General features: G+C 48.9%; 1 protein-coding gene across 3 annotated transcripts in view; it reads left to right on the forward strand.

Moving 5' to 3' along the window:
- Positions 1–23,308, forward strand: part of dhx36 (DEAH (Asp-Glu-Ala-His) box polypeptide 36) — a 109,091-nt gene that overhangs the window by 37,086 nt on the left and 48,697 nt on the right. For all 3 annotated transcript variants that reach the window (XM_085989754.1, XM_085989752.1, XM_085989753.1), the window contains exons 7-12: positions 3,724–3,798; positions 3,991–4,157; positions 6,754–6,835; positions 7,150–7,293; positions 9,730–9,835; positions 17,164–17,251. In XM_085989754.1, the coding sequence (XP_085845880.1) occupies positions 3,724–3,798; positions 3,991–4,157; positions 6,754–6,835; positions 7,150–7,293; positions 9,730–9,835; positions 17,164–17,251 (662 nt within the window). The remainder of the gene's footprint in view (positions 1–3,723; positions 3,799–3,990; positions 4,158–6,753; positions 6,836–7,149; positions 7,294–9,729; positions 9,836–17,163; positions 17,252–23,308) is intronic.

Genomic DNA, 23,308 nt, shown 5'->3' on the forward strand with positions numbered 1-23,308 from the left:
TTCCTCCTGGGGTTTCTGCCTGGAGACTGCGCAGCCTCACTGTCTGCAACAGTTGATACTGGTGCAGAATTATGGAAAGTCTGCTCTTAGTCACATTGTGTCCTTAAAAGTTCTTGCCGTACCTTCACATGGGCAACTTTAACCCAGGGATTTATAACAATGATAATACAGTGTCTAAGTTAAAGATTGATAACCATACTTAGCGTACATAACATTTCCAGTGGGTATTACATATGTCTAAATGTGCAGCCAGAAATCTAAACTGTCACATGTCCAGTAGAGTTAATCTGATGTGATAGAAAGAAAGACTTGCATGTATGTAGTGCTTTGCACAACCTCAGGTTGTCACAAAGCGTTTTACAGACAATGAAGTACCTTTTAAAATGTAGTCACTGTTGTAATTTTATTTGATAATTTGAGGATTTGAGTACAGGAGTAAAGATGTCTTACTCCAATTATATAGGGCCCTGGTGAGACCACACCTGGAGTATTGTGTACAGTTTTGGTCTCCTTACCTAAGGAAGGATATACTTGCCATAGAGGGAGCGCAACAAAGGTTCACCAGACTGATTCCTGGGATGGCGGGACTGTCATATGAGAAGAGATTGAGTAAACTAGGCCTGTATTCTCTTGAATTCAGAAGAATGAGAGGGGATCACATTGAAGCATACAAAATTATTACAGGGCTTGATAGGATGGATGCTGAGAGAATGTTTCCCTTGGCTGGGGAGTCTAGAACCAGGGGCCACAGCCTCAGGATAAAGGGTAGGCCATTCAGGACTGAGATGAGAAGAAATTTCTTCACACAGAGGGTGGTGAATCTTTGGAATTCTCTACCCCCAGAGGGCTGTGGAGGCTCAGTCATTGGGTATATTCAAAACAGAAGTCGATAGATTTCTGACTAGTAAGGGCTTCAAGGGATATGGCGATAGGGCCGGTGAATGGAGTTGAGGCAGAAGATCAGCCATGATCTTATTGAATGGCGGAGCAGGCTCAAAAGGCCGAATGGCCGACTCCTGCTCCTATTTCTTATGTTCTTATAACGCTCCTGTGAAGTGCCTTGGGATGTTTTGCTATGTTAAAGGTGCTATATAAATACAATCTTCCTGGCTGCAATGCTCCATCTCACCCTCAGTAAGCTCTCCGCTGGAGTGGAGCTAATCTACAGAACAAATGGGAAACTGTTCAACCTCTGTCGCCTCCAGCCCAGATCCAAGGGCGTCCCATCCTCTGTCATCGTATTACATTATACAGACGACGCTTTCGTCTGCGCACACTCGGGTCGAAATCCAAACCATCGTCAACACCTTCACCGAAGCGTACGAGAGCATGGGCCTTACACTAAACATCCGTAAGACAGAGGTCCTCTACCAACCTGCCCCCGCCACACAGTACTGCTCCCCGATTATCAAAATCCATGACGAGGCCTTGGACAACGTGGACGACTTTCCATACCTCGGGAGCCTACTGTCAACAAGGACAGACGTCGATGACGAAGTCCAACACCGCCTTCAGTGTGCCAGTGCAGCCTTCAGTCGCCTGAAGAAGAGAGTGTTTGAAGACCAGGACCTCAAACCCAGCACCAAGCTCATGGTCTACAGAGCAGCAGTGATACCCACCCTGCTGTATGCTTCAGCGACATGGAACATGTACAGCAGGCATCTCAAAGCACTGGAGAGGTACCACCAATGCTGCTCCGCAAGATACTGCAAATCCATTGGCAGGATAGGCACACCAACATCTGTGTTCTCGCTCAGGCCAGCATCGAAGCTTTGACCGCGCTCGATCAGCTCTGAAGGACGGGTCACATTGTCCGCATGCCCAATACGAGACTCCCAAAACAAGCGCTCTACTTGGAGCTCCGGCACGGCAAGAGAGCCCCAGGTGGGCAGAGGAAACGCTTCAAGGACACCCTCAAAGCCTCCTTGAAAAAGTGCAACATCCCCACCGACACCTGGGAATCCCTGGCCCAAGACCGCACAAAGTGGAAGAGATGCATCTGGGAAGGCGCCGAACACCTCGAGTCTCTTCGCCGGGAGCAAGCGGAAGCAGCGCACGTCAACCCAAGCACCCCACCCACCCACCCCTTCAACCACCATCTGCCCCACCTGTGACAGAGACTGTAGGTCCCGCATTGGACCACCTGAGAACTCATTTTTGGTTCCGAGGGACTGCCTAAGAAGAAGAATAAATACAAGTTGTTGTAAGAAACGTGCCAGCCAATTAGTGTAACCAACCTGTCCACAGCGTAGTCCCACAAACAGCAATGTGATAACGACTAGATAATCTGTTTTTAGTGATGTTGGTTGAGGTATAAATATTAGCCAGGACACCGGGGAGAACTACCCTCCTCTTCTTAGAAATAGCACCACGGAATCTTTTACATGCACTTCAGAGTGCAGACAGGGCCTCAGTTTAATGTCTCATCTGAAAGACGGCACCTCCGGCAGTGCAGCACTCGCTCGGTATTGCACTGGAGTGTCGGCCTAGATTTTGTGCTCAAGTCGCTGGAGTGGGGCTTGAACCCACAACCTTCTGACTCAGAGGCGAGGGTGCTGCCCACTGAGTCATGGCTGTGGTTTAAATCACAGGAATAATTGATTGCACAAATCACTTGTGCTCCCAAAAAAGACATATGCAGAGCCCCATTCCCAGTCAATGAATATTTAATGTTTGAGAACTCAGACAGGGGTGCCTGATTTCTGAAACCCTGCTTTATATGAGGAGAGATTGGGTCGACTAGGCCTGTGTTCACTAGAGTTTAGAGGAATGAGAGGGGATCGCATTGAAACATTAAAATTCTGACAGGGCTAGACAGACTGGATGCAAGGAGGATGTTTCCCCTGGCTGGGGGGTCTAGAAGGAGGAGTCGCAGTCTCAGGATATGGGATAGGACATTTAGGACTGAGATGAGGAGAAATTTCTTCACTCAGAGGGTGGTGAACCTGTGGAATTCTCTACCACAGAAGGCTGTGGAGGTCAAGTCACTGAATATATTTACGAAGGAGATATAGATTTCTAGACGCAAAAGGCATCAAGGGGTATGGGGAGAGCGCGGGAATATGGTATTGAGATAGAGGATCAGCCATGATCACATTGAATGGTGGAGCAGGCTCGAAGGGCCTACTCCTGCTCCTATTTTTCTATGTTTCTACCTCTCCACCACTTCTCAACCCTCACCCGCCTCACTGCTTCTCCAGCCCTACAATCCTCTGAGAACTCTGCGTTCCTCCAACTCTGGCCTCTTGCCCCTCCCCCACTCCCTTTACCCCACCATTGGCAGCCATGCCTTCAGCTGTCTAAGTCCTAAACTCTGGAATTTCATCCCTAAACCCCTCCACCTCTCTCTCTCCTCCCTTAAGACGCTCCTTAAAACCTACCTCTGTGACCAAGCCTGTCCTAATGTCCCCTTCTTTGTCCTGTGAAGCGCCTTGGGACATTTTATTACGTTAAAGGCGCTATATAAATGCAAGTTGTTGTTGTTCCTGGCATACCCCAATTTATGAAGTGTTTTGGGCCTTTTTTAAAAAAAACATTGAAGGCGCTATATAAATGCTGGTAGTTGTTGGAATGCCCAGTTCTGAACAACTCGACTTAGAATGGGCTGACTGAAGGACAATATTTTGCTCTCCACGGATGCTGCCTGACCTGCTGAGTGTTTCCAGCATTGTTATTTGTGACAATCTTTTGCTTATTTTTTAACACTTCTGTCTTGCTTCACAGTCGCTTGCCACGAAAACAAGGTTCCATCTTGTACTGCACTACAGGAATCATTCTCCAGTGGCTTCAGTCAGATGCGTAAGTATGCATCTAATTAGTATAAATTATAATATATTTGTGCAAATGTAATTTTATATAAAAGACAACATTCTTAATTGCGTCCTCAACCATTCCAAGCATCACCTGCTCTCTCAAATTCCATTTTATTTGCCAAAATAATACTGGTGACGCAGTTTTATTAACAATTGAAATATCTCTCTCTTTCTACAGTCTTTTGTCCAGTGTCAGTCACCTTGTTTTGGATGAGGTTCATGAGAGGAGTTTGCAGTCGGACGTCCTGATGACAATTGTGAAGGACATTCTGCCCTTCAGGCCGGATCTAAAAGTGATATTGATGAGCGCAACTCTGAATGCCGACAAGTTTTCCGAATATTTTGGTGAGTGGAATAGATCAATTCCAATGGAAACCTCAGTGAATTCAGACTTTCTGTTTCTTAAAATTAAATCATGGAATCATACAGCACAGAAGGAGGCCATTCGGCCCAATGTGCCTGTGCCGGCTCTTTGAAAGAGCGATCCAATTAGTCCCACTCCCCCCCGCTCTCTCCCTATAACCCTGCAAATTTCTCCTTTTCAAGTCTGTTTCTCCCCTTGATTTTTTGCCATGTGTTTTACTTTTGTGCTAACGTTTACTTCATAACTACGGTGTCTGATTTTAGGGTGTAACTAATGAACCTTAATAAACCTCCACCAAACATTTTGCAGTGTGTCTTTACTTTGGTTACATAGATAAAACCCCACAGAAGCAATGTTCCCTTCAATTTTTTGGGGGGGGTTGCGAGTCCCTTTTAACGGGCTGCGCAGCCCATTCAAATGCCCGGTTATTCTGTTCAAAAGCCGGTGAGCCGGCTGCGCCAGGGCTCCAGACCGCTGTGCAGCTTAAAGGGAACATTGCACAGGAGTAAAATGTGGTTGACTCTTAAATGCCCTGTGAAGTGGCTAGCAAGACAATCAATCATATCTTCCCCCATCCGTTCAAGAAGAAGGCCCACCACTACTTTCTCGGGGCAACTAGGGATGGGCAATCAATGCCAGCCTTGCCAGTGGTGTCCATATCCTGAGAATGAATGAAAAGTAAAAGCAACAAAGGTATAGAAGTACAGGAAACTTTTTTTTATCCGGGACCGGCGTGGTGCCGGTTGATCAAAAAGTCCGGATTACAGAGAGGTATACTTACTAAGGTACGAGAGCCCCGTACACGGCCACAGGTGCAGGAGTCCCTGTTGCACGGCACTTGTGCAGGAGCCCTGGTTACACGGCCACAGATCCAGGAGTCCCTGTTGCATGGCCACCGGTGCAGGAACCCCGGTTACATGGCCACAGATCCAGGAACCCCGGTTACACGGCCACTAATATGTAGTAAAACTTACCTGAACCGACTCCTGGATTTTGCCGGTTAAGAAAGATTTCCAGATATTTAGGTGCCGGTTAACAGAGTTTCCTGTATGTAGATATTCTCATCACTGGCTGTATTTTCACAAGGTCTGCACCAAGTGCTCGTCAATGGTCCATCACTCCGTGAGTTTAAATTTGACATCAGATGAACAAGAGATTCATCCTCTCAGTTCCTTTCCTGGAATTGGGATGATGACATCCTAGTAGTAGTAAACTGTTTGTTTATTATGCTCATGACACTGGCTCCCTGGACTCTGTAAGGCTGGCGATAGGGAGGATCCTAATTGGACTATTTTTGGTGGAATTGTGATCTCAGTCATGGAGACTTCCCGGCTGCCGTCCTTGCGGAGCGCGAGACCTATACGCCGGGAGCCAGCACCACAAGCGTGGGTTTCACTGCAGGCAAAAGCAGTCGGGAGACCAATCTTTTAACAGTTGTCTACGGTTGTGCCGCTGGAATAAGAGAGGTGGAAGTAATCGTGTAAACCTCGGCAAACCGCTCACAGAATCCGACCTAAACAAGCGGCGCTATCACAGCAGCTTTAAATCCCTCACCCAGCAAATAACTGTGAAAACAGTACTGGCGTCTCTCTGCTCTTTGAACAAGTCAGTCAGAAGCCTAATAAACATGCATTGATACTTACTAATGTGTGCAGTTTTGGTCACCTTATCTGAGGAAGGATGTTCTTGCCATGGAGGGAGTGCAGCGAAGATTCACCAGATTGAATCCTGGGATGGCAGGAATGACGTATGAGGAGAGATTGGGTCGATTGGGCTTATACTCGTTGGAGTTTAGAAGAATGAGAGGGGATCTCATTGAAACTTATAAAATTCTAGCAGGACTAGACAGACTAGATGCAGGAAGGATGTTCCTGATGGCAGGGGAGTCCAGAACCAGGGGTCACAGTCTAAGGATAAGGGGTAAGCCATTTAGGACAGAGATGAGGAGGAATTTCTTCACCCAGAGAGTGGTGAACCTGTGGAATTCTCTACCACAGAAGGCAGTTGAGGCCAACTTATTAAATAATATTCAAGAAGGAGTTGGATATATTTCTTAAGGCTAAAGGGATATGGGGAGAAGGCGGGGACAGGGTACTGAATTTGGATGATCAGCCATGATCTCATTAAATGGCAGAGTGGGCTCGAGGGGCCGAATGGCCTACTCCTGCTCCTATCTTCTATGTTTCTATTAACACCCATCAGTATGTTAACACCACTGAACGGGCGCAATCGGCGGAAACTCGCCATTCCAACCCAGGGACGTGGCAGGGACCGCTTCGGGCAAATGGAATTTTGAACCAGTCTAAGAGCTCGCGGATACTCCTGCGTAGAGTGGTTATCGGCACAGCTCGTTTGCATTTAAAATTCCGTGGTCTTTAATGCTACTTCACTCGATTTGGCCCAGATTACGCTGATAATCTGTGCGGAAACAATGGGCCAGAAACTGTGGTGCTATATTCCCAGTATTATAATCTGAATAACATTGGCTCCAAAGAAGTTCTGCGACAAATATATGTGGTAAATATATATTTGTGTTCAGTGTTCATCGGTGTTACTCTTTGCTCTGTTTTCTTGCAGGCAGCTGCCCCATGTTGCATATCCCAGGATTTACTTACCCAGTGAGAGAATACATTTTGGAGGACGTAGTTGAGTTGCTTCAGTAAGTCGGTTTCTTAATGATCTGCATAGGTTTTCTCTCGCAGTTGTTACTTTAAGATGTGCACAGAGTTCTGTTCCCTTTGCTAAGTGTAGACCGAATGATGTAGAGACAGTTTCCTTGAGACAGACTACCTTTGCCGTCGGATTTTTCCATTCAAAACAATGGAATGCATTGCAATGAACAGATGTGTTAAAATCGCAGCACTTGATGAAAACCAGAGAGGGGGGGGGGAAGTGGTTAAAATATACACTATAATAATAGTTGACAGTATCTCCCTATCACGTTCGTTTAAGTTTATTTGCATTTCAAATCAGGTATCATCCACAAAACCAAGAGGTTCGGAGACCATCCTCCAAGAGAAGGTTCATGCAAGGTTGCATGTTTCGACCAGAGAAAGAACGAGTGGAGGAGGAATACCAACAGCAGTGGCCAGAATATATGAGAGAGTTGCAAGGAAGGTATGCGGCAACAATGGAGGCGTTGCTCAAATTGTTTATAGTTCACGTCGAGGTTCCGCCGTTGGTCCCATTTAAGAACCAAATCGTCTGTCATTTTCATTCCAGTTTAAAGTGCTCGAACCAGAATAAGATGATTAAATGAGTTGTCCTTGGAAGGTTTTCTTGGAGATTCCGTTGACGGGGGAAAAGCTGGTTTAAACTAACTTTTGCTTCGTACGGGCAGTGGGAGCTGACCTCCTCACTCTGAGAGTTGGGTGGCTGATCTGGGGGGGTAGAAATTTCTGGCAAGGAATGAGGGTCCATTTGCCTGCCAGCTTCCAAAATGATACCCAAGTTGTTTGCAGAAGAGTCCTATTTTAAAATGTTATTACGTACCTATTGGATGCCACTTTGCCAGCACCAGGGATCCCTTAACGGATGTTGGATGGGTTGTGGTGCTTTCGGCCGTCTCTGCCATGCTTTCTAGGATTGTCCCATAATTTTAGGACTTTTGAGCACTGGACTTCGACCTCAGTGCCTTCCCTTTCTCACCCGCAAAGTAATGTGGCATCCCTGGACAATCCTGCATCTCACAACCTAGGACTGCACTGATTCTTCTCTGGGACCCTCTACTAGAAGATAACAGAAGAGGCCCTGGATGACTTGTCCTTTATTTTTAATGTACTCCATATTTAGGGGGTGTGGTGCTTCTCTGATGGCCTGGCTCAGATCAGGAACTGGCTGTGTGCCACCATTCTCGGGAGATCCACACTGGCGCACCAATCTGCTGCACTACAGAGCTGCCTATCATCTTGCATATTTATAAAATATTCTTTGTAAGCAACGTCCAAAATGTGCTTTCCTCTGCCAGAGAGGAATAAACTTTACGTGAGCCCTGTTGGGTGCTGAGCCTGTGTAGCTAGGTTTGAGCATCGGGAATGGCATTCAGGAGTGGAAGGGTGCCTGGCACTAGTGGTACTCGAAACCCTTTGTGTAGCTCTCTGAAGTTTGTGGCTGGGAGAGCCGAGTAGCAAGTCTCTGAGACAGCATTTGGAGTGGAGCCAGCAGGAATAACAGGAAAAGTCTTCAAGAAGCATAGGAAATTATGTTTAAAAAAATACCTCACTCCATCCTTTCCCTTACGTTGATTAACATATATCTGACGCTGTCTTGTGGTGTAGACATCTGTTTATGGTGTTCAACACTGTTCATGCGATATGACCTTAAAGAATTCAACAGTTCAATCTCACAATTAATTGTTGACTTCGACATCAGTTCGAGTACTTACTTCAATTCTGTGCCCCCTGGTTATTGAAATAATTGGTAGAAGGATTAGAGGGGAGTTGAGGAGAACCTTTTCCACCCAGAGGGTGGTGGGGGTCTGGAACTCACTGCCTGAAAGAGTAGTTGAGGCAGAAACTCTCATCGCATTTAAAAAGTACTTGGATATGCACTTGAAGTGCTGTAATCTACAGGGCTATGGACCAAGAGCTGGAAAGTAGGATTCGGCTGGATAGCTTTTTCGGCCAGCACAGAAATGATGGGCCGAATGGCCGCCTCCTGTGCCGTAAATTTCTATGATTCTACTTTGTGCCGTTTTGGGTGACCCCATTATAGAAAGGACATTAAAACCATAGAGAGCGAAGAGTGTAGCTGCACCAGGAAGATGTTAGTGCTTTGATATGCTGGAACTATTTCCACTGGAGGAGAGAAGGCTAAGAGGAGATTTAATAGAGGTTTTCAGAATTATGAGTTTTGATGGTGTGTAGGATAAGACTGTGGAGTCAGTAGTGAGGCGGAGTCGTACATTTAAAATTATCATTGAGCAGAGAGGTTCGGAGAAATTTCTTTATGTAGCGGGTTGTTGGAGCAAGGAATGCTTTGCCGCAGGGAGTGGCTGAGACAAAGACGATTGCATCTTTAAAAGGAAAATTGGATAAATATTTGAAACAGCAGTCATTACAGGCCTGTGGGGCAGGCGGATTAGTTTAAGATTGTTGGAGCAAAGGGCCAGCACACACACGCGATGAGCTGAATGGCCGCCTCCTGTGCTGTAAACGTGGATGGTTCTGGGTGTTTTTCATAGTTCTAATGGGCACACTAAGAAAATTCACCCACCCATTCACCATTATGACTTACTGAAATTCTGGCGGCAACAATGAAGATTGAGTTTGCTTTGATTTCTTTGCATTTCTTCCTTTTAATGCTGCACAATTGATTCCCCAAGCCCGTCAGGAATACATTTGGTGCTTCAGTTTATGATTTCACGTGTTATTCAGCGCGTGATGTGAGAATATTGAAGTTATAGGCCAGTTATCTACAAAAAAAATAAACCTGTGCCACAAAATTAAAATGAATTTCAGAAGCATAAATTTGATACTTAATAAGCATGATCTAACAGCCGCGAGCACTGATGGCCTTGTTTGACTTCCTTTTAATGTTCCTGTTCCCTCATAGGTATTCTGACAGTACAATCGAAGCCTTGGAAATTCTGCACGATGATGATAAAATAGACCTTAATCTGATCGTAGCTCTCATAAGGCATATTGTTCTCCGTGGGGAGGTAAGTTTTTTTTATTAACAAATTTATTAAATTAATTTTGAACCATAATCTGTTCAGTTTTCAGTTTGAAGGCACACAGTGGGACATAGTGTAGTTTCAGGACAGTTACTTCACTTATAACTATGACGATTTCTCTTTCTCCAGACTCTGCCCAACATTTGGATATTACTTGATCCACCATCAGCAGCTGTAGGTTCGAGTTTTCAGATCACTAGCTTTAGTTTTAGCATGCAGATGAAATACTGACTGGATCGTCTTTTTATAACGGCGTGTCGATCAGCTATTGTTTGACATAATCCTGGGATTTTTATTCATTAGTGTTTCACCTCTCCCAGGAGATTGGCATTGAAATTCTAGGAGGGCCACATGCTGTGGAAGTCTATCGCTTTCACCTTTATTTTCTCAGAATCCCTACCTATTATGCTCGTGTATTTGCAGTCCCGTGTAGCTCTCGATAATTATTTATCTCATTCAGTAATGCGGCCTTGGGTAAATGCATTGCAAAACAAGCACATTGCTAAATGGTTCATGAAATGTATATCATTAATTACTGAGCTAAAGATTTTCCCAGTCAATTCAAAAACATCTTCCAACCAAACTGTGTCCGACTCATGGGTCCCTGTCAAAAATTAACCTTAGCAAAGGTATGTAAGACAAGATGTGGTGTACTGACCCCCCACCCTTCCCACACACCCTTACACCTTCAGCTTCACTGAATATTATTTAAGCTCACTTACTGTCCAAAAATAAAAGTACACTTTGGTCTTAATTTGAGACCTTCAACTCAAATTACGAACAGTTCACATCCATTCCTCTATCACTTTGGCATCCTGGTGCAATTAAAAGATTGTCTTCCTGTGGTACATTCTCCTCCTTTGATTAAAGTCTTTCATACTTCATGTGGGGCAAAGGCGGGTATATGGAGTTGGGTCGCAGATCAGCCATGATCTCATTGAATGGCGGAACAGGCTCGAGGGGCTCAATGGCCTACTCCTACTGTTATCATTGCTGCCTTCCTTCTCTCACTGTCTGTCTGATTCAAATGAATGGTTTTTATACATTTTTAAAAAATCTGTGTAAAAGGGATAAAGGATTGATCTGTGATCACAGTACTGATACAGAGCAGAACCAGAAACTCCACTGCTTTTACAGAGTAGGCATATTGAGGGTAGAGGGTACATTTGCTGCGCTTGGATATATTCTACCATTGCTATCTGACTTGGACTGCTGTTCACTGAACTTGGCTACAAGAGCAGGCCAGAGGCTGGGTATTCTGCGGCAAGTGACTCACCTCCTGACTCCCCAAACCCCTTCCACCATCTACAAGGCATATGTCAGGAGTGTAATGGAATACTTTCCACTTGCCTGGATGAGTGCAGCTCCAACAACACTGAAGAAGCTCGACACCATCCAGGACAAAGCAGCCCCCTTGATTGGCACCCCATCCACCACCTTAAACATTCACTCCCTCTACCATCTACAAGATGCACTGCAGCAACTCGCCAAGGCTTCTTCGATGGCACCTCCCAAACCCGCGACCTCTACCAGCTAGAAGGACAAGGACAGCAGGCTCATGGGAACATCACCACCTCCAAGTTCCCCTCCAAGTCACACAACTTCCTGACTTGGAAGTATATCGCCGTTCCTTCGTAGTCGCTGGGTCAAATTCCTAGAACTCCCTCCCTAACAGCGCTGTGGGAGTACCTTCACCACACGGACTGCAGCGGTTCAAGAAGGTGACTCACCACTACCTTCTCGAGGGCAATTAGGGATGGGCAATAAATGCTGGCGTTGCCAGTGACGCCCACATCCCAGGAACTAATTTAAAAAAATTATAGGACTGAGAATTTGAATTCAGTTTTTTTTTAAATCTGGAAATCAAAAGGCTGGTATCAGTAAGAGTGACTATGAAGCTGTTGGATTGTAGTAAAAACCCAACTGGTTCACTAATGTCCTTTAGAAAACCTGCTGTCCTCTCCCGGTCTGGACCTCTATGTGACTCCAGTCCCACACCAATGTGGTTTACTCTTAACTGCCCTCTAAAGTGGCCGAGCAACTGCTCAATTGTACAAGGGCAACAAATGTCAGCCCTGCCAGCGACGCCCACATCCCAAGAATGAATTTTTAAAAGGCTATGTGGATAGCTATTTCGGAGACACAATGGGCCAAGTAGATCTTATGCAGTGCATTGAAATTTTACGATCTTACTATATTCTGACATATTAGTAGGTGTTGATGGAAACATGTTTTGCTCATGGAGTTAATTAAGTTTTAACACCAAAGGTCGACTTCACGAACGTTCGGTTTTTTTTGTGCTGCCATCAGTGACCTTTCCTGTTTGGCCCAGGGTTGCGAGAGACTTGTCAACAATTGACCAGTAACGTGCAGAGTTCAACAATGTAATCACACCTTCCTGAAATTGACCTTTGCTGCAGATATTTAAATAAGTTTAATGGGAAAGGGGTCTTAGAATGGGTAGCACTCCTTAGCTCCAACCTATGTATTTCTGCACAATATTTGATATTACTATGCAGCATTGCCGCTTTAAGACCCAGCAATATCATTTGATCGAGAGATTAAACTGTTAAATTATCCTATTAAAAAGGTTGAACTTTTGAACTCTGCAGCCATGACCATATATGGACCTCCATGTGCACGTTCGAAAGAGCCCAAAATCATTGAAGTGAAATGGCTCAAAATGCTGGTGGTGTTTCAGAAGCAATTGGAGACAGAACCAGCTGAGGGGACTTTGCTCTGTTGCCCCATTAATGTTCTTGTTTGGAGAGGAGTAGGAGGGAAGTCAAGATACAAGCTAAATAATTTTGGTCCCCTCCACTGCAAATGTTGTCCCCTTTTCTCCAAAAAGTGGTGGAACTGAGAATGGGAAGCCTGGTGACTAGATATCACCCAGATGGTACTGGCAGAGGGAGGGAGTTTGGCTTCTTATTGGGATCCATCTTGCATGTTTTTAAAATTTCACATTTATTTTATTCATTCACGGGACGTGGGCGTCGCTGGCGTGACCAGCATTTACTGCTAATTGCCCACTGCAGCCTATCGTAGCAGGTTTTTTTGATGTGGCTTGCTAGTGGCCATTTCAGAGGGCAGTTAAGAGTCAGCCACAGTGCTGTGGATCACATATAGGCCAGACCGGGTAAAGACGGCAGATTTCCTTCCCGAAAGGACATGAGTGAACCAGTTGGGTTTTTACAACAATCTGGTGGTTTCATGGTCACCAATTTTTATTCCAGATTTATTTATTTAACTGAATTTAAATTCCCCAGCTGCCGTGGTGGGATTTGAACTTGCATCTCCTGATTACTAGTCCAGTATCATAACCACTATGCTACCGTACCCATAATGCTATCCAGTAATGCTTACAGCTATCCATTCCCTGTGACTGAATAACCACACAAACTTGCATTATGGCAATTTCAGAATGTGTAAAAGTAACTAACAAAGTTTGAAAATAAATCAGAGCTAAGTGATCTGTCATTTCTGGTGGAATGGGTAAATGTGTTTTCCTTTATTGTATTCAGTAAAAATCATGGGCAAAAGAACCAGAGGTGACATAAGGAAACGCTTTTTTACACGGCAAGTTGTTGTGATCTGGAATGCGCTGCCTGAAACGGTGGTGGAAGCAGATTCAGTAGCAACTTTCAAAAATGAATTGGATAAATACTTGAAGGGAAAAAGATTTTACAGGGCTATGGGCAAAGAGCGGAGGAATGGGATTAATTGGATCGCTCTACCAAAGAGCCGGCACAGGCGCGATGGGCCGAATGGCCTCTTTCTGTGCTGTATCGTTCTATAAAGGCTACAAATTTTGTCTTGTAAATTCTGAACATTTATTGTTTGGGGTTCCAAAGAGCAGTAATTCAATGGCTTGTTGATGTGATTAGATACCAGTGAGGTGTTCTAGCTGCAGATCTATTTTCTCTCTAATGTCACACCTTTTCTAGTGATCTAACATAATACAGGAAACACTTTTTTATCCGGCACCGATGGGACCGGCGTGGTGCCAGTTGATCAAAAAGTCCGGATTACAGAGAGGTATACTTACCAAGGTACGAGAGCCCCGTACACTGCACTTGTGCAGGAACCCCGGTTACACGGCCACAGATCCAGGAGTCCCTGTTGCACGGCCACAGGTGCAGGAACCCCGGTTACACGGCCACAGGTGCAGGAACCCCGGTTACACGGCCACAGGTGCAAGAACCCCGGTTACACGGCCACAGGTGCAGGAACCCCGGTTACACGGCCACAGGTGCAGGAACCCCGGTTACACGGCCACAGGTGCAGGAACCCCGGTTACACGGCCACAGGTGCAGGAACCCCGGTTACACGGCCACAGGTGCAGGAGTCCTGGTTACACGGCCACAGGTGCAGGAACCCCGGTTACACGGCCACAGGTGCAGGAACCCCGGTTACACGGCCACAGGTGCAGGAGTCCTGGTTACACGGCCACAGGTGCAGGAACCCCGGTTACACGGCCACAGGTGCAGGAACCCCGGTTACACGGCCACAGGTGCAGGAACCCCGGTTACACGGCCACAGGTGCAGGAGTCCTGGTTACACGGCCACAGGTGCAGGAACCCCGGTTACACGGCCACAGATCCAGGAACCCCGGTTACACGGCCACAGGTGCAGGAACCCCGGTTACACGGCCACAGGTGCAGGAACCCCGGTTACACGGCCACAGGTGCAGGAACCCCGGTTACACGGCCACTACTATATAGTAAAACTTACCTGAACCGACTCCTGAATTTTGCCAGTTAAGAGAGATTTCCGAATATTTAGGTACTGTACCGGTTAAAAGTGCCGTGTTTCCAAGCCTAATGCACACTATAAAATATGTTGGTCTAGCAAAAAACCTTTTTAGCATCTGTTTTCATTTGTGACTATCGTAATGATACCGACTACAGGTTGTTCACTTTGGTAGGAAGAATAAATAAACAGAATATTTTTTAAATGGTGAGAAACTATTAAATGTTAGTGCTTAGAGGGATTTGGGTGTCCTTGTACGCGAAACACAGAAAGTTAACATGCAGGTACAGCAAGCAATTAGGAAGGCAAAATGGTATGTTGGCCTTTATCGCAAGGGGTTGGCGTACAAGAGTAAGGAAGTCTTGCTACAATTCTACAGGGCTTTGGTGAGACCACACCTGGAGTATTGTGTACAGTTTTGGTCTCCATACCTAAGGATGGTATACTTGACTTAGAGGGAGTGCAACGAAGGTTCACTAGACTGATCCCTGGGATGAAAGTGGATAAATCCCCAGGCTGGGATGAAAGTGGATAAATCCCCAGGCCCGGACGAGATGTATCCCAGGCTGCTGTGTGAGGCAAAGGAGGAGATTGCAGGGGCTCTGACACAAATTTTCAGAACCTCTCTGGCCACAGGGGATGTACCAGAGGACTGGAGAACAGCTAACGTAGTACCATTATTCAAGAAGGGTAGCAGGGATAAACCAGGGAATTACAGGCCAGTGAGCCTAACATCCGGGGTAGGGAAATTATTGGAAAAGATTCTGAGGGACAAAATTAGTCTCCACTTGGAGAGGCAAGGATTAATCGGGGATAGTCAGCATGGCTTTGTCAAGGGTAAATCATGTCTGACCAATCTGATTGAATTTTTCGAGGGGGTGACTAGGTGTGTGGATGAAGGAAATGCTGTGGATGTGGTATACATGGACTTCAGTAAGGCTTTTGACAAAGTCCCACATAGGAGACTGGTCAAGAAGGTAAAAGCCCATGGGATCCAGGGTGCCTTGGCACGTTGGATCCTAAACTGGCTGAGTGGCAGGAGGCAGAGGGTGATGGTCGAAGGTTGCTTTTGTGAGTGGAGGTCTGTGTCCAGTGGGGTACCTCAGGGATCGGTGCTGGGTCCCTTGCTGTTTGTGATCTACATAAATGATTTGGAGGAGAATGTAAAAGGTATGATCAGTAAGTTTGCAGATGACACGAAAATTGGTGGGGTGGTAAATTGCGAGGAGGAAAGCTTCGGGCTACAGGACGATATAAACGGGTTGGTCAGATGGGCGGAAAAGTGGCAAATGGAATTTAACCCTGAAAAGTGCGAGGTGATGCATTTTGGACGGACAAATAAGGCAAGGGAATACACAATGAGTGGTAGGACCCTAAGAAGTATAGAGGGTCAGAGGGACCTTGGTGTACATGTACATAGATCCCTGAAGGCAGCGGAACAGGTAGATAAGGTGGTTAAAAAGGCATATGGGATACTTGCCTTCATTAGCCGAGGCATAGAATATAAGAGCAGGGAGGTTATGATGGAGCTGTACAAAACGCTGGTAAGGCCACAGCTGGAGTACTGTGTGCAGTTCTGGTCGCCTCACTATAGGAAGGATGTGATTGCTTTGGAGGGGGTGCAGAGGAGATTCACCAGGATGTTACCTGGGATGGAGTGCCTCCGCTATGAAGAAAGACTAAACAGGCTGGGGTTGTTTTCCTTGGAGCAAAGAAGGCTGAGGGGGGACCTGATTGAGGTGTACAAAATGATGAGGGGCATAGATAGGGTAGATAAAGAGGAACTTTTCCCCTTAGTAGGGGGTCAATAACAAGGGGGCATAGATTCAAGGTAAGGGGCAGGAGGTTTAGAGGGGATTTGAGGAGGAACTTTTTCACCCAGAGGGTGGTTGGAGTCTGGAACTCGCTGCCTGAAAGGGTGGTAGAGGAAGGAACCCTCACAACATTCAAGAAGCATTTGGATGAGCACTTGAAATGCCATTGCATACAAGGCTATGGACCAAATGCTGGAAAATGGGATTAGATTGGACAGGGCTTGATGGACGGCGCAGACACGATGGGCCGAAGGGCCTCTTTCTGTGCTGTATAACTCTATGACTCTATTAGGAGAGTGTGAGTAAAATGGGCCGGCCTATACTATGAGGTGGTCTCATTGAAACATATAAGATTCTGAGAGGGCTTGACAGGGTAGCTGCTGAGAGGCTGTTTCCCCTGGCTGGAGAGTCTAGAACTAGGGGGCATAGTCTCAGGATAAGGGGTCAGCCATTCAGCACTGAGATGAGGAGGAATTTCTTCACTCAGAGGGTTGTGAATCTTTGGAATTCTCTACCCCAGAGGGCTGTGGATGCTGAGCCATTGAGCATATTCAAGGCCGAGATCGATAGATTTTTGGACTCTGAGGGAATCAAAGGTTATGGGGATCAGGCGGGAAAGTGCAGTTGAGGTCAACGATCAGCCATGATCTTACTGAATGACAAAGCAGGTTCGAAGGGTTGGATGGCCGACTCCTGCTCCTATTTCTTATTTCCTTATGATCATCTGAATTACCACTTACTTTGCAGGATGGCGCCATATTAGTCTTCCTTCCTGGCTGGGACAATATCAGCACCTTGAATGACCTTCTAACTGCACAAACCATGTTCAAATCAGGTAACAGTATTTCAGTACCATTTTCTGATATGCGGTGGTGTTTATTTTTAGGGTGTGGTTATACCCTAAATTCTTTCTGCCAATGAAATGCCAATTTGGATGCACATCAACAGGAAAAGAGCATTTAAGTCAAGCGCCAGGTCCCCACCTGACTGATGCGCTATCAATTACTCATAAAAGACTGAGAGTTAGAAGAGTAACTAAAGGCTTTTATTAACAACAGAATGGAGGTCTGCCTCGCGTGGTCGACCGGTCCATGATACTAAGGGCTGGGGAGCAGTCACCTTTATACTAGGACCTGTGGGAGGAGTCAGCCGAGGCATGTCCAGGCATGTACACAGTGGAATACAAACAGGAATACAAACAGTGGTTTACCACATTCACCCCTTGTTTAAAATTGAGTCCGGCGGGGTGAAGTGTATTAAAAGTTAGTGTATTGGAGTCTCTCCGGAGGTCTTGTCTGCCGCTGTGATCTGCGTGGCGACGGCAGGGGTAGTGAAGTTTCCGGCGTCGAGTCCAGCGTAGGCTGTGGCACAGGCGTGTCGTCCTCGTAGATGTCGAGCGGGTCGCGGGGCCCAGGCCTGCCGTCTGCTGGGGCTGGATATCAGATCGTGGGGGGGGGTGGTAGTGGGTAGTGGGTTACTGCGGCCCCCGAGGGTGCAAGGTCTCTTATGGAGACTGTGTCCTCCCGCCCGTCCGGGTATGCGATGTAAGCATACTGGGGGTTGGCGTGGAGGAGGTCGACCCTCTCGACCAGGGGGTCCGTTTTATGGGTCCTCACGTGTCTTCTCAGTAGGACCGGCCCTGGGGACGTCAGCCATGGCGGTAGCGATGTCCCCGATGTGGACTTCCTTGGGAAGACAAACATTTTCTCATGAGGGGTGGCGTTAGTGGCAGTGCAGAGCAGTGACCGAATAGAGTGGAGCGCATCGGGGAGCACATCCTGCCAGCGGGAGGTTGGAAGGCCCCTAGACTTTAAGGCTAGCAGGACGGCCTTCCAAACTGTCGTATTTTCTCTTTCCACCTGTCCGTTCCCCCGGGGGTTGTAACTGGTGGTCCTGCTTGTGGCAATACCCCTAGTTAGCAGGTACTGACGGAGTTCGTCGCTCATAAACGATGAGCCCCGGTCGCTATGGATATAGCTGGGGAAGCCGAACAGGGTGAAGAGGTTGTTCAGACATTTAATGACCGTGGCACTGGTCATGTCCGGGCAGGGGAAGGCGAACGGGAAACGGGAGTACTCATCAATAATATTGAGGAAGTACACATTGCGGTCGGAGGAGGGGAGAGGCCCTTTAAAATCGACGCTCAGGCGCTCGAAGGGGCGAGTGGCTTTTATCAGGTGGGCCCTGTCTGGTCTATAAAAGTGCGGTTTGCACTCAGCGCAGACTTGGCAGTTCCTGGTCATGGTCCTGACCTCCTCAATAGAGTAAGGCAGGTTGCGGGCCTTGATGAAGTGGAAGAACCTGGTGACCCCCGGGTGGCAGAGGTCATTGTGGAGGGCCCGCAGTCTATCGATCTGCGCGCTGGCGCAGGTGCCACGCGATAGCGCATCCGGGGGTTCATTTAGCTTCCCGGGCCGGTACAAGATCTCGTAGTTGTAGGTGGAAAGTTCGATTCTCCACCTCAAGATCTTGTCATTTTTGATTTTGCCCCTCTGCTTGTTGTTAAACATAAAAGCAACTGAACGCTGGTCAGTGAGCAGGGTAAATCGTTTTCCGGCCAGGTAGTGCCTCCAATGACGCACAGCCTCCACAATCGCCTGGGCCTCCTTCTCAACAGCGGAGTGTCTGGTCTCCGGGCCTTGGAGGGTTCGTGAAAAGAAGGCCACGGGTCTCCCCGCCTGATTGAGGGTAGCGGCCAGGGCAAAGTCAGACGCGTCGCTTTCCACCTGGAAGGGGATGGATTCGTCCACTGCGTGCATGGTGGCTTTGGCAATGTCCTCCTTGATACGGTGGAAGGCTAAGCGGGCCTCTGCCGTCAAGGGAAAAGAGGTGGACTTGATCAGCGGACGGGCCTTGTCCGCATAGTAGGGGACCCACTGGGCGTAATAGGAGAAAATCCCTAGGCACCTCTTCAGGGCCTTGAGGCAGTGGGGCAGTGGAAGTTCCATAAGGGGACGCATCCGGTCGGGGTCGGGGCCGATGACTCCGTGTTCCACAACACAGCCAAGGATGGCGAGGCGGTTTGTGCGGAATATGCACTTCTCCTTGTTATATGTCAGGTTTAGGAGTTGGGCGGTGCGGAGGAATTTTTCGAGGTTTGCGTCATGGTCCTGCAAGTCACGGCCGCAGATGGTCACATTGTCCAGATATGGGAAAGTGGCCTGCAACGCATTTTGATCTACCATCCGGTCCATCTCCCTTTGGAAGACGGAGACCCCGTTGGTGACGCCAAAGGGAACCCTAAGGAAGTGATAGAGGCGGCCGTTTGCCTCAAAGGCAGTGTACTGGCGGTCCTCAGGGCGGATGGGGAGCTGGTGGTACGCTGATTTCAGGTCAATGGTCGAGAAGACGCGGTACTGCGCGATCTGGTTGACCATATCAGCTATACGGGGGAGTGGGTAGGCGTCCAGCAGGGTGTAGCGATTTATTGTCTGGCTGTAGTCGATGACCAGGCGCTGCTTCTCGCCGGTCTTAACGACCACAACCTGGGCTCGCCAGGGGCTGGTGCTGCCCTCAATAATCCCTTCTTTCAGGAGCCGCTCCACTTCGGTTTTAATGAAAACCCTGTCCCCGGCACTGTATCGCCTGCTCTTTGTGGCGATGGGCTTACAGTCGGGGGTGAGGTTAGCAAACAGTTGGGGGGGGGTGACTGAGTGTGGAGAGGTTGCACCTGGTGCGCGGCGGGCAGTTTGGAAGCTGCTGGCTGCGGACTGTGAGTGGGGGTAGGGGTCCACCGTACGCCATCGTAACACTTTTAAGGTGGCACTGAAAATCTAACCCCAGCAGGACGGCAGCGCAGAGGTCAGGCAGGACCAGAAGTTTAAAATGATCGTACACGGTCCCGTCTACTACGAGTGTCACCACGCAGTAGCCGCCGATGTCCGCCGACTGGGACTCGGAGGCCATAGAAATCCGCTGTTGCGCAGGCAGGACTGGGAGAGAGCAACGCCGCACCGTGTCGGGGTGGATGAAGCTCTCCGTGCTCCCAGAGTCAAAAAGGCAGATTGTATCGTGACCATTTACCTTAATGTCCATTGTGGAACTGGCCAGTTGGTGCGGTCTCGCTTGGTCCAGTGTAACGGATGCCAGCGTAGGGGTCGGTGTGTCGCTGCGGGTATCAGATGAGGCGGTGTCGGGGGCCTGCTGCGTCCCGGCTGTCGTCCAAGATGGCGGCGTCCATGATCCCCATGTGGCTGGAGGCGTCCAAAATGGCTGCTGTACCGGTGATTCGCACATGGCCGGGGAGGTCCAAGATGGCGGCCCGCATGGCCCACACGCGGCGCTGCTGGGGTTCGGGGTGGCTTTGGCCCTGCAGACGCTAGCGTAGTGTCCCTTCTTCCCGCAGCCCGAGCAGATCGCGTTTTTCGCCGGGCAGCGCGCTCTGGGGTGTTTTGCCTGGCCACAGAAGTAGCATTTCTGGCCTTGGGGCACTGCTGTCTGGCCTTGGGACACTGCTGCGGTAGTTGGGCCGTTGTTGGGGTGTGGCTGGGGTGGCACGGCGCTATGAGGCGGTCCTACCGTGTCCCAGGCTGTCATTCCCCGCGGCGTCCACGGTGCAGAGGAGTAGGCATCCATGCCCTGGTAGGCTGCATCCAACGATAGTGCGAGTTCAGAGGCCTTGTTGAGGTCGAGGTTACTCTGCTCCAACAGTCGCTGTCGGGTGTAATTGGATCTGTGGCCCGCTACAAAAGCGTCCCGGATAAGTTCCTCTGTGTACACGGCGGCCTTTACATCCTTACAACCACAGGCCCGGCCAAGCACAGACAGTGCCTGAAGGTATTGTCATAGACAAGGTATTCCACGGTCGATTCCCCAGGTTGTTGTTTACGACTCCCCAGGAGGTGCCTGGCGTACACTTCGTTCACTGGGCGCGTGTACTGGTCCTTGAGGAGCTTGATAGCGTCCGCGTACGAGGTCGCGTCTTGGATGACCGAGTACACTCGGTGGTTCACTTTGGAGGTCAGGACATCCAGTTTGTCCTCGTCCGATTTGATTGCTTCGGAGGCGGTCAGGAATTTTTCGAAACACTTAAGCCAGTGAGTAAACTTGGTGGATGAGTCCGCCTCCCGATGATCTAAGTCCAGGCATGCTGGTGTGAGGATCTTCTCCATTATAAAAATGTTGTTAATAAAATTGATGCGCTATCAATTACTCATAAAAGACTGAGAGTTAGAAGAGTAACTAAAGGCTTTTATTAACAACAGAATGGAGGTCTGCCTCGCGTGGTCGACCGGTCCATGATACTAAGGGCTGGGGAGCAGTCACCTTTATACTAGGACCTGTGGGAGGAGTCAGCCGAGGCATGTCCAGGCATGTACACAGTGGAATACAAACAGGACAAACAGGAATACAAACAGTGGTTTACCACACTGACACCCTAAAGACGAACAGTGCAAGACCCCCTTCTGAGGGGATGATTCGCACCAACTGCAGTATCACTCCTGCTCAGTGTGAGGCTCTATTTCAAAACTGCCCTGTGGGAGGAGGGAGGAGTTCATTGGCTCTCTCAACCCTTTACTACTTTGAATTGTTTTCAATGTTGTCAGCACTAAATGCTCCCACTGCTCCCTCCTGTTATTTGTGTGTGTCGCAGCACCTATCGCAGAAGCTCCCTTTTCTCTTCCTCCCGGGTGCCACACAGACTCGGGTCATTGTGGACTATGAGAAGGGTCTGACATTGCAGACAGTTGACACTGGAGTTGGGTGCTTGGCTGTAGTATAACTTTGGCCTTGGGTTGCTCAGCGCTGCCATGGATTCCAGTGGCAGTGAACACAGCAGAATGTGACTCAAGTGCGGGTGATATCAATGTTCACGACTCGCCATGTGCCGTCACTTCTTTGGGAATTTTCAGAGAGGATCCAGTCCTGGAGCAGCCTGCACTCTGTTATGAAACACTGATCGTTACCTGATACATTCACGTAACAGAAAATGTGATATCTGACTGACTACATTTCACAAAACTTAATTGGCTGGAAAGCGCTTTGGGACGACCTGAGCCGGTGCTATATAAAGGCAAGTCTTTTTTTCTTCCTCTTTCTCTTTTTCTCTCTCTCTCCCTCTCTCTATCCCATTCCATCTCTCTTTCTTTGTCTCTTTCTCTAGCTGTATTGTGCTCTCTCTCGCCACCGCCTACTCGCCCATCCCCCCTCGCCCCCTGCCAACACTCCCTCCCCCTTGCGCTCGCTCCCCCTCGCGCGCCCCCCCTCCCCGTCGGCTTCGCGCCCCCCGTCGACCGCTCTCTCGCCTCTCTCTCCCCCTGGCTCTCGTCCCTCTGGCTCTCTTGCTCTCGTCCCTCTGGCTCTCTTGCTCTCGTCCCTCTGGCTCTCTCGCTCTCGCCCCCCTGGCTCTCTCGCTCTCGCCCCCCTGGCTCTCTCGCTCTCGCCCCCCTGGCTCTCTCGCTCTCGCCCCCCTGGCTCTCTCGCTCTCGCCCCCCTGGCTCTCTCGCTCTCGCCCCCCTGGCTCTCTCGCTCTCGCCCCCCTGGCTCTCTCCCTCTCGCCCCCCTGACTCTCTCGCTCTTGCCCCCCCTGGCTCTCTCGCTCTCGCCCCCCCTGGCTCTCTCGCTCTCGCCCCCCCTGGCTCTCTCGCTCTCGCCCCCCCTGGCTCTCTCGCTCTCGCCCCCCTGGCTCTCTCGCTCTCGCCCCCCTGGCTCTCTCGCTCTCGCCCCCCTGGCTCTCTCGCTCTCGCCCCCCTGGCTCTCTCGCTCTCGCCCCCCTGGCTCTCTCGCTCTCGCCCCCCTGGCTCTCTCGCTCTCGCCCCCCTGGCTCTCTCGCTCTCGCCCCCCTGGCTCTCTCGCTCTCGCCCCCCTGGCTCTCTCGCTCTCGCCCCCCTGGCTCTCTCGCTCTCGCCTCCCTGGCTCTCTCGCTCTCGCCCCCCTGGCTCTCTCGCTCTCG

Source organism: Somniosus microcephalus, chromosome 6 (genome assembly GCF_052327205.1).
Source record: "Somniosus microcephalus isolate GS21.2 chromosome 6, FLI_Smic_1.0, whole genome shotgun sequence".
Taxonomy (NCBI): domain Eukaryota; kingdom Metazoa; phylum Chordata; class Chondrichthyes; order Squaliformes; family Somniosidae; genus Somniosus; species Somniosus microcephalus.